Here is a 15,963-nt window from a genome sequence, read left to right on the forward strand (position 1 = left end):
AATCTCCTATCTTTAACATCTGTTTAATGCACACTGGACTTTTTATGAATCTCTGTCATGGAGTTATTTTTTAACATAGTGCTGCACGTCTCTATAATTCTTTTCTCAATATCTCACATAGTATGTACATTTACGAGACACCGAGCTCGATAGCTGCAATCGCTTAAGTGCGGCCATTATCCAGTAATCGGAAGATAGTGGGTTCGAGCCTCACTGTTGGCAGCTCTGAAGATGGTTTTCCGTGGTTTCCCATTTTCACACCAGGCAAATGCCGGGGTTTGCGGGGGTTAAGGGGTTGTACCTTAATTAAGGCCACGGCCGCTTCCTTCCAATTCCTAGGCCGTTCCCATCCCGTTGTCGCCATAACACCTATCTGTGTCGGTGTGACGTAAAGCAAATAGCATTTACGAGACCTTATGTGTCTTTACATTGTTTGATTTCTTCAGTATTTATGTTTTAATTTTGCTTTAGGCTGATGACCTAATATTAGGTCGAAACTGGTCCCTAATCATTTATGTAATTTAAACTCTGTATATTTTGTATTGAAAAGGTGGACCTTAATAATACATTAGTTTAACTCTATTGTAATCACAGTTCAGTACGGATCTATCATAATGAAACGTATTTCATTTAACTAGCTCGAGGTATTCCGCCTGGTCAGCTGGGTCCCTAAATCTTTGGCATCTTTTCCTATAAGCATTTTTCATATGGATCAAATCCTTGAGCAGATCCGGCGTGCTGTCGTCTTGGGTGCCTTGGCGGTACTGAACCCGCGGCCGGACTGCATTCATAGTCATTACCTGGCCAGGATCCGTTTCCAGCGTGGTCCACCCATTTTGACAACGGTGCAGAACATTGTTACTATTATTAGGGCGGGTGATATTAGTTGAATTTTGGTTGTTGTTGTTGTTATTATTGTTGTTGTTGTTGTTGTTGTTGTTCTGGACCCCGCAGCAAGATGCAAGACCGCTACTTGGCGGTAAATTACATCTGCTGCCATTGTCTCTGCTGGCAATGTGACCAGCACCATTGTCGCGTGTAGGCAAGTGCGCTAGATTTCTGGCAATACAAATTATAATATACTTCCGTGCATTATTGACCTTATTATAGAGGTGAACAATTGCACGGTCAATATCATTGCTATTGTTTATTTCAAAAGATGGTTTTTGAAAACGAACCCAGGAAAGATTAAAAATGGTTGGTTTATGATTAGAATCAAGTAAATAATGAACAGTAAAATCAATTGGTCTCAACTCCTTTTGTACCGCGCTGCCATTAATTTGATTTCCCCACTCCCCCCCTCCCCCCCAAAAAGGACATGTTTCTTTATGTTTAAAGGTTATTCCAAGTACCAGTGGTCACGTCTGTTACCTTCAGTTTTGAGATATAAGTATCCCCATAAAAATAATTCACTTTTTTCACTTCCTTTCACACTCTCCTCCCTTAAGTGAATTTTCAAAAAAAAAAAAAAAAAAGAAAACTTGTTTCTTTATTAGTAATGGATCTTCTAAATACCAGTTATCACGACTGTAACACCTTCAGTTTTTTAAATGTGTCATAAAAGGAATTCAATTCCTTTTCTCCCCCACCCGTCAACATGATTTTCCCCCCAAAATGCGCTTTTCTTTGTTTTTAAAGGAGATCCAAATACCAATTTTTCACGTCTATAACAACTTTTAGTTTTTATTAGATGCAAGTATCCTCATACAATTAATTCAAATAATTTTTCAATGCTTTCACCCCCCCTCCCCTCCCCCTTAATTGGATTTTCTGAAATTAAAGGAATATTGTTTCTTTACTTTTAAAGCAGATTCCAAATACCAATTTAACGTCTGCAACATCTTTACTTTTTGAGATAATAGTTTCTTCATACAGATAATTCAACTAATTTTTCAATTCTCTTCACCCCCCCTCCCCCCTTTTTAAGTGGGTTTCCAAAAACAAAAAAATACGTATTACTTTATTTTTAAAGGAGATTCCAAATACCAAATTTCACATCTGTAACATCTTCAGTTTTTGAGATATTAGTATCCTAAAAAAATAATTCAACCCCATTTTCAGTCATTTTATTAGATGTAAGTATCCTCATACAATTAATTCAAATAATTTTTCAATTCTTCACTCCAAGTGGTTTTTCTGAAAACAAAAATACATGTTTCTTTATTTTTAATAGAGATAAAAAATACCATTTTTCACTTCTGTAGCATGTTAAAGTTTTTGAGATATACTGCAGATATGCTCATTTTAAAATTTCACTCCCTTTTCAGTTCCCCTTAAGTGGAGTTTCCAAAAACAAATCACGTATGTTATTCACGAAGCACAAGATACAGCTACACTGAGCAAATTTCACTTGCACTGTCAACAGACTATTTAACAAACGTAAACTTTCATAATAATATATAACAAACATAACAAAATATAACAAGATCAGGTACACAGCCTACTAATAACAACTGTCCAAATCGAAAACCATGAGAATGTCCATGTTCATAGCCAAGTCGTCGTGGGTCAAGATGACGGTATAATCCCTTCACATCAACGTATCTTTAAGAGACTATTTACACTCCTCGAATATGCTTTTATTTGATGCTATATCAAGCTCTTGTCCCCTATTAATATTGTTAAAGTGTTGGGAGGCGGATTAGGAAAGATCGTTGAATTATTGAGTGCTGAGTGTGGGGAATGTGGAGAAGTTCTTTGGTTCTGGTGGAGCGGGAAGGAACACGGAGAGAGAAGAATGAGACAAGATGTTCCAGGAAACTCAGGTCAGCTACCTGTCGCCTGATGTGCAGCGGTGACATATTAATTGCCATTATAACCTGCTGCGTAGACAGATTTCTGAGCTTGGGGTTTCTGTTCCTTACAATTGCAGCAAAGGAGGACACTTCTCTGTCTAACTGCTTAGTATTGGAGGGGGCGGCTGTTGTCCAAATCGGAGAGCAGTAGTTTAAGAGAGGTTGAATGATCGTGAGGAAGAAGTGACGAAGAGCAATGTGGTCAGAAATTTCTGTGAAGCGATAGAGAATGCCGAGTAATTTCATAGCCTTGGTTGGGACTTAAATTGTAATTTAACTTAAATTGTAATTTTGTATCAAATATCACACCTAGGTCATGCTGTTGCGTAACTACGGTGGTGGGCTTGTCGAGTATGTAATGTGATGTCGGTAGAGATTTACATAGTGTTATGGTCATGTGGCTGCATTTTTGTGGATTGGGGACAAGTTTCCAAGTACGGCACCAGTTCGAGAGGGCATTAAGTGAGGACTGTAGCAGAGCTGCAACTGCTGGATTCCTGATCTCTCTAAATATCTTGCAGTCGTCAGCAAAGAGTAGGGTATTGGCTGTCTCGTTGAGTTCGGACGGCAGATCGTCCATAAACAAAGAAAACAGCAAGGGGCCAAGAGTACTGCCTTGTGGGACACCGGAGGTGACTTGTAACCATGAGGATGAAGTGCCTACTATTACCACTCTCTGCCAACGGTTATGTAGGAAGCCAGCGAGAAGGGTCAGAAGCCTGCCATGTATATTAAATCGTTTGGAGAGTTTATGGAGCAACAGAGTATGATCTACAGAATCGAAAGCTTTCGAAATGTCTGTGTAGCAGATATCCAGCTGTGATTTAGCTGCAATGGCATGTGATGCAAAGCTATGCAGAGTGGCCAGGTTTGTTAGACAAGAGCCACCTGGTAGAAAACCATGCTGCTTGGTTGAGATATGCGGCAAAGTGAATGCGAGGAGACGCTGGTGTATAATTTTTTCAAAGATAAAGGATGGTGTGGGGAGAATAGAAATTGGTCGGTAAGATGAAATATTAAATTTGTTGCCTGATTTGAGAAGTGGAACAATATTTGCCTGTTTCCAGGTAATAGGAAAATAGCCCGCAGCAAAACATCTGTTAAATAATTTAGAGAGAGGGACGCAAAGAGTGCTGGCAGTATTTTTTAGGAAAAGAGGACCTATAGTGTCGGCACCGGTAGCTTTGTTGGTACGAAGAGTTTGAAGAAGGTTATGAACTTCACTTGGTGTAGTAGTTATGCTTGATAGGGTTCTGTTTGAAGCTGTACAAACGGGAGGGAGTGGTTGGTTTTGTAAGGGAGGGGAGAAGTTGGAGAAGAAATACCTGTTGAACAGTTCATTGCGATCGGCGCCGTCTGCTGTTGCATCGTTGTGGTTCACGCTGACAGGAATCCGCTCCGTCCTTCTCCGTGTGTTGATGAGACTCCAGTAGCGCTTGGGATTACTGCGGACGTTTTCAATGACAGTGTCTACGTGTGTTTTGTAGTCTCTTCTGACCATAAACCTCGCGCGGCAGCGTATTTTAATGAAGGTATTGTGAGTGTGTGGGTTAGGGACGTCTTTCCATAGGCGCCAAGCTTTCTTCTTATTAAATAGTAACAGTCTGGTCTCTTGTGATATCTAGTGTTGATATTTGCTGGTAGTAGCCCGTTATCCAGGTACGAAGTCTTTAATTGCAGCTTGCAGCCAGTCGTACAGCAGGTAAAGAGCAGATTCGATATCGGCTATTTCGAGCAGACTCCAGGGAAGGCATTCCAGGGCACGACACATTGCAGGCCAGTCGGCACGGCACCAGATGTAGGTCCGGTGGTAGGATGTCCTGCTGTGAGGCTTTGAGGAGGGATGGGGAAGGAGGAATGTAGCATCGAGAGACTGGTGGTCGTACAGGAAAAGGTTTCTGCCTGGGGTTATTGTTTTAAGTTCTAATGAGGAGAGTATGAGGTCCAGGGTGTTGGGTCCACGGGTTGGGTACATATTAAACTGTTTTAGTCCAAGGCTATTAATAAAACTGACTATAAAGCATGTGTCACGGTTGTTAGCTGACAGTCTAGAAGTTGGAGAAGACCACTTTATAGATAGGTTAAAGTTGCCCATTAAAATTACTTCACCATGAGGGAGAGCTGCAATTACTGAGTCCAGGCACTGTTCAAGGTCACTGATTGGGCTGTTTGGTGGTCTGTAGTAACATCCCACAAGTACAGGGCGTCAAGGAAAGAGTGGCTCCACCCACACTAACTCACAGTTCCGTTCGAGATCTGTCCTACGTTTACACGGTAACGCACTGTTTACTGCTAGCATCACTCCACCATCTAGAGTAGTGCGATTGCGACGAAATATGCTGTAATTAGCATTGAGTGGTAGTTCACTGTCACTAGCCCAAGAGAGCCATGTTTCAGTAAGTCCAATCACGTCAACTTCTCTTAAGTCTGGCAGGGATAGTTCACAATCAGACAGCTTATTGTTTAGGCTTTGCACATTCTGACAATAGATGTTTATGTCTGTTTTCATTTCACAAGTGGTGGGACCGGGGTTTAAGTGGACATCTCCAGCCAGTAGTAGCAGGCAAAGCAAGCCCCTAATCGCTGAGCGACCAGGCCTAGGCTCGTTCGGCTCAGAGCTAGCAGGGAGGCGCCTATAAGTCTGGAAAATGGCGCATCCAGTCAGAGAGAAAGCCGGAATGTAGTAGTTTCCCTCTGCTAGTAGCCATGCAAAAGGAGAACTCACTTTTTTTTGAGATATATGTATTCTCGTAAAAGGAATTCACCTCAGTTTTCATCCCCCCTACCAAGTTGATTCCCCCCCTCCCCCTGCAAATGCGTGTTTCTTTATTTTTAAAGGAGATTCCAAATACCAGTTTTCACGTTTGTAACATTTTAAGATTTTTTGGTGTATGTACATACATTAACATACAAATAATTCAACTAATTTTTCAATTCTTTCACCCCCCTCCCCACTCCACCGTTAAGGTTTTTTTTCCAAAAACCAAAGAATAAGTGTTTCCTTATTTTTAATGGAGATTCCAAATACCAATTTTTACATCTGCATCATGTTAAATTTTTGAGATATACTGTAGATGAATGAAATTGAAATGGCAGTAAGAAAGATGAAGAATGGAAAAACTGCGGGAATAGATGAAATTTCAGTGGAGATGATAAAGGCAGCTGGAGCTGTAGGCCTGCAGTGGACATATCGGGTTCTCAGGAATGTCTGGGAGAATAAGGAGATCCCTGAAGATTGGCAAAAAGGAATAATCATCCCAATTTTCAAGAAAGGTGATAAGAAAGTTTTGAAGAACTACAGGGGAGTTACTCTAATATCCCATGTTGCTAAGATAAAGGAAAGGATACTGGAAAGTAGAATAAGGTTGAGGGTTGAGAATCAGATACAGGAAAATCAGTTTGGTTTCAGAAGTGGAAGGTCAACAATAGAGCCCATTTTCATTATGAGACAACTAATGGAAAAGCATTGGGAGTATGGGAATGATATGGTGATGACATTCATTGACATTGAAAAGGCATGTAACAGTGTCCTCAGGACAAAAGTTTGGGACAGTCTGGTGCAAAAAGGAATTGGACAGGGATTAATAAAAATGATCATGGCATTGTATAAGGAATGTTGTAGTTGCGTGCAAACACAAGTTGGCAGGACAAGTTGGTTCAAAATAACTAGTGGGCTGAGACAGGGAAGTGTTCTATCACCAATCCTGTTTACAATAGTAATGGATGACATCATGAGAACAGCAAAAGCAGCATATGGAGGAAGAGAAATGAACATGATGTTATTTGCAGATGATATTGTGATTTGGGGAGAAGACGACAGGAAGGTTCAAGAACAGTTGCATGTGGTGAATGGGAAGATCAAAGAATGTAGATTGAAAATAAGTGTAGAGAAGAGTAAAACTCTTGTTATGACTAGAGGGGGGAAATAGAAAGGAAAGGTCAGATTAGACTTGCAGACAAGCCCCTGGAAGTAGTGGAAACGTTTAAATACCTGGGGAGTGAATTAATGGAGAATGCTCGACTGGATGCTGAAATTAGTAAAAGGATTCAAGCTGGAAGTTGTTTCTATCATAGTGTAAGGAACATGTTATGGGACAAAGCTGTGCCAACAGAAGCAAAGGATACTATGTACAAGATGTATTACGTTCCCATAACAACTTACGGAGCAGAAACTTGGACAATGACAAAGAAGAATGAGAGTCGAATACAGGCAGCCGAAATGTTCTTGAGGAGTATGATACAGAAGAGTAGAAGAGACAAAATAAGGAGTGAGAAAATCCGGGAAGAAATTGGAGTGGAAAAAGTGAATGATAGAATAGAGAAGAGCCGACTAAGATGGTTTGGACACACAAAGCGAATGAGCGATGAAAGAATGCCAAAAAAAAGTGATGGAAATGCAAATCCAAGGAAGGAGAGGCTGTGGACGACCACGATTGAGATGGAAGGATACCATCCAACGCAGCATTATAGAAAGAAACCTGGACTAGGACACAGTGTTGGAGGAGGAGTGGTAGAAAGACTGAAGAAAGTGGAGAGGAACCATATTTGCCCCTACCCGGCTACAGCTGGATAAAGGGAAAGGATGATGACTGTACATATGCTAATTTTAAAAATTTCATCCTCTTTTTGTTCCACTTAAGTGGATTTTCAAAGAATTATGTTTTTTTTTACTTTTACAGGAAATTCCAAATACCAGTTTTCAAATCTGTAATAAGTTACGTGTCTGAGATAATTTGCAGATAGTCTTTTTAAAAATTCACCCAGTTTGTCACTCCTGTTCACCCCGTAGTCATTGGATTATTCAAAACAGAGAAATACGTGTTTGTTTATTTTCAAAGAAGATTCCAAATACAAATTTTCATGTCTGTAACATCTTCAGTTTTTGAGATATAAGTCTCCTCAGATTAGGTGTTCAAACCCTTATCCCCCTTTTTTCATTCCCCAATGGGATTTTCCAAAAACAAAAAAATTCATTTTTCTTTACTTTTAAAGTTCTAAATATCAATTTTTGTGCCTGTAAACTTTTAAGTTTTTGAGATATGGATATCCTCATTTTAAAAATTCACCCCTTTTTCACCCCCTTAGCGACGGAATATCCAAAAATCCTCCCTTAGTGAGCACCTACACCCTAATATAAATGTATCCCCAAATTTCATTTCGTTATGTCTAGTCGTTTTGGCTCGGCGATGATGAATTGGTCAGTCAGTCAGCCAGTCAGTCAGGACATATTATTTTATATATATAGATGTAAGTTAAATTATTTATATGTTTCTTTTGTGAACAGGGTGATATGGTTTTTATTGATGATGATGATGATGATGATGATGATGATGATGATGATGATGATGATGATGATACTTGTTGTTTTAAGGGGCCTAACATCGAAGGTCATCGGCCCCATGGTTTTTATTTGTCATATAAAAAGATAAATGCCTATTTTATCATTAAGCTGTAGTTGTTCATAATGAACAGTTTAGAAGCATAGTTTAGTCATCAAGCCATTATTATTTAAGTGTGTTGTGCCAATAATGCCAAGTGATTTTGTTTGTGTTTGGTTATTTTGAAGATATTTTGTGGTTGAATGAAATGTTTCACGAACAGTGACCTGTTGAAATAGAAAGGACAAAAGAATGGTAGGAATGTTGCCAGTTTGTTGCTGGTCTTCTAAGCCAATTCTGGACAATATTTTATTTTCTTTGCATCATATTTCAAAGTTTTTATATCATATTTTGGTCATTTTGAGGTATTCGTGCATATTTCCAGAGATTTTAGGTCATTAAAGTCTGAGCTATAATGATGATGATAAGCTGCTACCCTGCCTAAATTCAACATAATATCGAACTCTCTCAAGAATAAGCTTGCAGAAGAAATATGCACCTAAGAACACGATGTATTGCTCAAGTAGAGTTAAAACTGTGATTAATTCTGTTCTCTGTTTATTAGTCTGTTACCAGCTGATTAAAACATTTTAAAATTTTAAAAATAGATTTTGTATAAAGTCTCTAAGTTATGATTTAAATCATAAGGCCATAGTAATCAAACACATGAGAGAAATGGTATTCATGGAGTAATTAGTAATTTAAGAAGTTGCATGCTCTAAAGGACATAACCTAGCAATATGTATTGAATATGAGTCAGTTTTAATTTTTTTAATATTTCATAATGAGCTGGTATTAAATATGATGTGTATATAATTCATTTTATTCTTTTGTTTGCATTTGTAAATTTGCACACAGACAGCAATAACATAGATGTTTAGTCACATGCATGTCACTTCACCGTACCACACAATAGTGCAGACTTGAGCTTCACTGCTGGCTAGTTGCTTGGATGTGTTGTTGCTCTCTGGGCTGGCTGTGTGGCTTGGCAGGCAATGATGGGTGGCGGGCACTGGCGGTGTGCGGGTTGCATGTTAGCCCCGACTCGTGTACAGAAAAATGATCGTATCTGGTGTTGGAGAGATGGTCGTGCTTCTTGCTTTTTTCCCTATACACCCTCTGTCCTTCATGCATGCTATCTGAGTCCTTTCCATTCCTGCTGATGATATGCTTGAACACGTAGTTATGTCCCTAATCAGTGAGAAATGACAAGACAGAATTAGCTATTCATCTTCACAGAGGTCAAGTTTGAAATATTGTTTTGCAACACACAGGTTAAATGTTTTGGACCTTACTGTGAAAATCACTCTCCTTTATCCTGCCATAGACCTACGTTTCTCATCACGAAACATCCTAAAAACTGAATAAATGAAGCTTCCAGTTCTTCATTCCAATCAGTAATTTTTCTTTCTCAAATTTACTGCTTTGCAAATGGGAACCTCTTTATTTAAATAGAATGTGCTTTCTCACCAAGTTTATTCTTCTGAAAATAAGGTCAGTTCAAAAACATTGAACTTGTGTGTTGTCTAACATATATCTTTTGATCTGAACCTATCTGTTGGTGTCAGCAAGTTTGCTTGTAGATATTTCATTCCAAAGCTACTTTTGATGAATTTTTCATTCTGTAGGCTTTACCTTGTTTATACAAGCACCAAGAATTTTTCACAACTGCTACACCCATTAGTTATTTCTGCTTTCATTGTTTTTTTATACGTTGTATTATTGAAAGCAGTATGGAGTGCATATTACAGACAATTAGGAAATGGATGAACAAAAAGAAAGTTGATTGTGCATGACACCTTGGAGAACTTATCACTTAGTAAACAGATATTTTGACAGAAACCATTTCCAATACTAGGAAGATGAAAGAAAGTGAAATATCTGCTTCCTCTGCGATACAATCTTTTATATGCGTCATCATACACTTACTCAACTGAAGAGATAAGTGTATAATCTCCATTGATAAATTCCTTCCTAATTGTTGGTAATTTTTGAAGTATGGTAACATAACTTCATGAAGTAAATATCCCAGAAAGATTTGGGTTTTGTATGTAACTGCTCAATAGTATTGATGTATTTTCTGTCTTTCTTTCCTCCCATATATGTTTGTCTCCTCATTGGACCAACCACAGAGACAGTGAGATAGCCAGTGCAGAGTGCGGCCATCTCCCCAACTCTCCACGCTCCATGTTATCCGTGGGTCAGAATAACTCTGGCTTTGGGACGTCAAGTAATGGAAGTAACAGTTCAGTGGGTGGCCCTTTGGTGAGTGGGTCTGTGAACGGTCAAGTGAGTGGCACGTCTAGTGGAAGTGGGCGCAGTAGTGCTGGAGTTAGTTCGAGTGGCTTTGGTCCCAATGTGAGTGCTCCAAGTGACGGAAGTAACACTGCCGCATATACTTATTCATTGGGTGGTGACCTGAGTTTTGACATCAGCGACATGTTCCCATCATCTACTTGGGAAGTGCTAGACGATGGCGAGAACATTATGGGACGGGGGGGATCGACTCAGAACCAGTCGGGCTGGGGGGAGCGACCCGACTCCCGCCAGAGTCTGACGCCCGTTTCTACGCCTACGCCTCGACCTCCCAGTGTTTCGGGATATAGCCCAGCCGGTGGGATGTGTCCCAGTCCACTGAACCCATATTCGACAGCTACACAACCTAGCCCTGCGAGTGGTAATCAGGCTGCCACACCTTCGAGCCGCTTTGCTAATTCATTCCCCTTCAGTCCCTTGCAGGAGCAGGGCCCAAATAGTGGGTTTGGACTGGAGGATAATAAGGACTCCAAGGAAGGGATAGTGGAAGTTGGAAACAGTGGGGGTGTGAATGGTGGGGAGGGCTCTTCAACGCCTGGAGAATCTGAGCGGTTGCGGATGCTACTGCTTACCAAACGGCCCAGTATGAGCGGTGAAGAAGGAAGTGGTGGTGAGTCGATGGACCACAGTGGTGATGGTGCAGATTCCAGAAACAAGCACCGCATCTTGAAGGGGCTGTTGAATCCTGAGGAAGACGATGAAGGTAGAGGAGATGAATCTGGAAGCATACAAGCAAGCCCAGGTACCAGAGGAGTGATGAGCAATCGTCGGAGCCAGGATAATGCCAAGGTTTCAAGTGGCAACAATATGCTGCTCAGGGTAAGTTCTTAGTGAGTAATCATTTTTTTTTTGTATTGCTGGTAAAGTTCTTTTATTGTTAATTCTTATTAATCTGTTGTTCATTTTGGAAGCATATTCAAGAAATAATTCTATATATAATCTGTTGCATGTAAGCAAATTTCCTTGGCTTTGCACAAGTTAATGACCATATGTTTTGTACATATACATGACTAGCAATTACCCACGGCTTCGCTCGCGTGGATTTCTTAATTTGATCAAAGTAATCGTTCCTCAGCATTGTACTAAGACATTATCTGAAAATTCCTAAAGTATAAAAACTCGCCCAAAAATTGAGTTTCATTTACCCCAGAAATTCTTTGTAAACCATGTTTGTGGTATTACCTTTCGGGGCTAAGACGACCATGCGACATAGAACTGTACATGTGAGAAACAGTCTTCTCTCAAGTTGAATAAATAAATACACGTTTCTTTATGTTTAAAGGAGATTCCAAATATCTATTCCCACATCTGTAACATCTTCGATTTTGATATATACATAAGTATCCCCATAAAAAGAATTCAACCCCTTGATCAGTCCTTCCCTCACCCCCACGTCCATCTAAGTGTATTTTCCGAATACAAAAATACAGGTTTCTTTATTTTTAAAGGAGATTCCAAAAACCAATTTTCACATCTGCAATATCTTCAGTTTTTAAGAAATAAATAACCTGATAAAAAAAATAATTCAACTGCTTTTCACTTTTTATACCCCCTGTTAAGTGCGTTCTCCGAGAACAAAAAGGTGCATGTTCCTGTATTTTTAAAGGAATTTCCAAATACCAAGATTATTGTGTCTAACATGTTTTGTTTTTGACATATAGTGTAGATATTCTGGTATTCATTTTAAAAATTTAACAGCTTTTCAGATTCTTTTTCAGCTCCTTAATTGGATTTTTCAAAAAAAAAAGAAAAAGAAAATATGAGTTTCATTAATTTTAAAGATAATGTTTTTATGTCTGTACGTCTGTAACCCCTTCAGTTTTATAGATGAATGTATACTCGTAAGAATAATTCAACTACGTGTTTCTTTATTTTGAAAGAAAATTCCAAATACCGATTTTCACGTTTGTAACAGCTTCAGTTTTTAAGATATCAGTTTATAAGATAAAGTATCCTCATAAACATATTTCAACTTCTTATTTACTTATTTTCAACCCCACACCCCTTATGTCGATTTTCCGAAAAAAAACAAAACAAAAACAAATGCGTTTCTTTGTTTTTACGTAGGTGGTTTGAAAAGTTCTCGGAATGTACTAGAATTAATTATCTTTCCTCGGTGGAACTGCTTTTATTTTTCAACATAGTCTCCCTGTAGACTAATGCATTTGGTCCAGCAATGTTCCAGTGCCTTGGTCCCATCTCGAAAATGAGATTCCTCCAGGCCTGCAAAATACCTCTCCAATTCGGCTGTCAGTTCTTCCCTTGTAGAAAATCTCCGTCCACCGAGGAAAATTTACAGCTTGGGGAATAGATAAAAGTCTGATGGTGTGAAATCAGGTGAATACGGTGGATATGGCAACAATTTGTACCCCAGTTCAGGAAGTTTTGCCATGGCAATAACACTTGTGTGCGGCGGAGCGTTGTCCTGATGAACGATGACATTTTTCCTTGCCTAACCAGGCCTTGTTTCGCGTATCTTTTCCTGTAGTTGGTCTAGGAGGTTTGCATAGTATTGCCCCGTAATTGTTTGGCCAGTAGGAAGATAATCTATCAGCAGAATGCCTTTTGCATCCCAGAAAACTGAGGCCATGACCTTTCCGGCCGAACGCACTGCCTTTGCTTTCTTTGGTGGTGGTGAATCAATCAGCATGTTTCCACTGCTTTGACCACTGTTTTGTCTCTGGGGTATAGTAGTGGACCCAAGTTTCATCTGTAGTCACAAACCGGCGCAAAAAATCTTATTGGTTGCACTGAAAACGGGCCAGACTTTGTTCGGACATTTCCAATCTGGTGCGTTTATTGTCCAATGTCAAGAGCCGCGGCACCCATCTTGCGGATAATTTTTTCATACCAAATTCTTCGGTTAAAATATAATATAGTCATTCAGAAGACATCCCTACAGCTTCAGCAATCTCCCGCACTTTCAGTCGACGATCCTCCATGACCATTTTATGCACTTTTGCGATAAATTCTGGGGTCGTAACACTTTTTGGCCGTCCACTACGCAGATCATCATCCAAGCTTTCCCGACCAAATTGAAACTCGCTGTTCCACTTGGCAACAGTTGAAAATGAAGGAGCAGAGTCCCCCAGTGTGTTCTGAAAGTCAGCATGAATTTCCTTTGCTTTCATACCTTTCTTTACAAAGTATTTAATCACTGCTCAAATCTCAGTTTTTTTTCCATTGTCACAAATCACTACACGGGAACAACAACAAAGAGTCGTCACTACAACACTCCTGCAGCTAGAGCACTGACGTGCCACGTGTTCACTCACAAAGGATGTATGATTATTTCACGGGAACCTCGTTGCTCTTAAACTGACATCTAGCGGTGATTCCGAGAACTTTTCAGACCGTCCTCGCAAAGGAGATTAAACCTTATACAATACTTGAAAAAGTTCAACAGTAGGCACCAGCTTCTCCAAAAGGGAGATTCCTTTCTTTTTTTTCTCACAGACACATTATATAAAGGATTAGGGCATAGGCTGACAACCACGTAACAAATGATGATGATGATGATGATGATGATGATGACGATGATGATGATGATACCGAGTGAGATGGCTACTCAGTGAGGATCACATGGTTGTCAGCTTGCATTCAGGAGACTGACGGTTCAAACTCCTCTGTCAGCAGCCCTTAATATTATGGCCATATTCGCTTCCTAATCTTAGCTCTGTCCTGTTCCGTCGTTGCCATAAGACCTATTGGTGACAGTGTGGTGTAAAACAAATAGCTAAAATAAATAATAAAACAAAAAAATTAATATATGTTTGTTTTAAGTCTCCAGCATAATATTAAAATATTTCACAATGCAACTTTTACATTTTTAGAAGTTGGTAAATTGTTACTAAGCCCTTCCCCATAATTTAGTTGCACTATAACAATTGCCTCAAAATATAAGAGGCAAAACAGGGAATCTCCTAATTTTATTCTATATCTAAGCAAATCTTGATAAGTTTGAGCATCAGAATGTAAAAGTAACAGTACTCTCCATTCCAGAAGAAAATTTGTGGAATTGTTTTGTTAGTGAGTTCTAAGTAACTTCTGTCTTCTCTGAAATTTGGGTCTAGGGAGGTTCTTACGTGTGCATACACAGGGATATTTCAAGAGTACACTATTCTTGGATGTTACACACTCAGATCTCTAATGATGGTCCTTACTAAGGAAGGATGACCAGAATTGGACAAAAGACACAGCGTGCACATTTCGTTGAAACAATCTGCTGTAGTAGGAGAATCTCCTTTGCTGGCCATAAGAAAGCAAGTTATTAGGCCTAACATTTGAGATTCTGAGTACCTCTAAGAGTTACGCCTTAAATGTGAATCTTTTAGAAAACTGTTAAACTAGAGGGATGAAATGTCGTATGGCTTTTAGTGCCGGGATATCCCAGGACGGGTTCGGCTCGCCAGATGCAGGTCTTTCTATTTGACTCCCGTAGGCGACCTGCGCGTCGTGATGAGGATGAAATGGTGATGAAGCCAACACATACACCCAGCCCCCGTGCCATTGGAATTAACCAATTAAGGTTAAAATCCCCGACCCGGCCGGGAATCGAACCCGGGACCCTCTGAACCGAAGGCCAGTACGCTGGCCGTTCAGCCAACGAGTTGGTCACTAGAGGGATGTAAAACTAATAATCATTAAATGATTGGTCCATATAAGGGGTCTACTGTTTGGGAGTGAATGGTGTATCAAACTATTTCAAATTAGGTCAGTTTTAGGTCAAAATTAAGACTATCCAAGTGATATCTCACTTTAGTTATCATAAGGGAGTGTCTGATGTTGGACTAGACTTGCACCACTTGGGAGGGAATGAAATTAAAAACAAGTAGCTCTAAGAGCTGTAGCTTCTCTTGTACTGTGTGCCAGTTGTGAAACCATGTTACTTTAATTGTACACAAACTATATTACTTTTCATTTGGAAGTGGATTTTTATGTACTAAAAATGTGAAAAATATTTATTTTTATGCACTAGAAATCCTAGAAATATTTTATAAAGAAGTTTAAAATATTCTTCTTTAAATAATCACATAACCACTCACTTAAAGAGGTAAATAAATATAAAGTATTGTATTAAAATATGGTGCTGCCACCCGTGCTCCTTAAGTACAGTATGGTATATTCCCTTTTGACATGCCAGAGTAGATTTTATGATATTTGCAGGGGAAAAAAAAAAAAAAAATGTAATGTTTTGTTTAAATATAGCAAAAACAACCTCCCATCTTTGAAAAAAGAAGTACCAGTTTGTACTCACCAGTCATACGCTCATATATTGCTAACTACGCATACCGGTTATCGCATTATACTGCGAAAATGATCGCTCCTCATCACAGGATGTCAGATGTACATAGTTAGAGGGAGGAATCTTACCAACATGAGTACCCTCCAGTTCTTTAGCACCTTTGCACATTTAAAAAAATCCTTGTTTTCCTCATTTCTAATGTTTCTAAATTTTCTTATTTTGATATTGG

The 15,963-nt window shown here is 39.4% G+C and overlaps 1 protein-coding gene across 6 annotated transcripts in view; it reads left to right on the plus strand.

Moving 5' to 3' along the window:
- Positions 1-15,963, plus strand: part of tai (taiman) — a 433,432-nt gene that overhangs the window by 310,179 nt on the left and 107,290 nt on the right. For 5 of the 6 annotated variants that reach the window (XM_067145001.2, XM_067145000.2, XM_067145002.2 and 2 more), the window contains one exon: positions 10,306-11,308. In XM_067145001.2, the coding sequence (XP_067001102.2) occupies positions 10,306-11,308 (1,003 nt within the window). The remainder of the gene's footprint in view (positions 1-10,305; positions 11,309-15,963) is intronic. The other variant, XM_067145006.2, reaches the window with a different exon arrangement.

Source organism: Anabrus simplex, chromosome 4 (genome assembly GCF_040414725.1).
Source record: "Anabrus simplex isolate iqAnaSimp1 chromosome 4, ASM4041472v1, whole genome shotgun sequence".
Taxonomy (NCBI): Eukaryota; Metazoa; Arthropoda; class Insecta; order Orthoptera; family Tettigoniidae; genus Anabrus; species Anabrus simplex.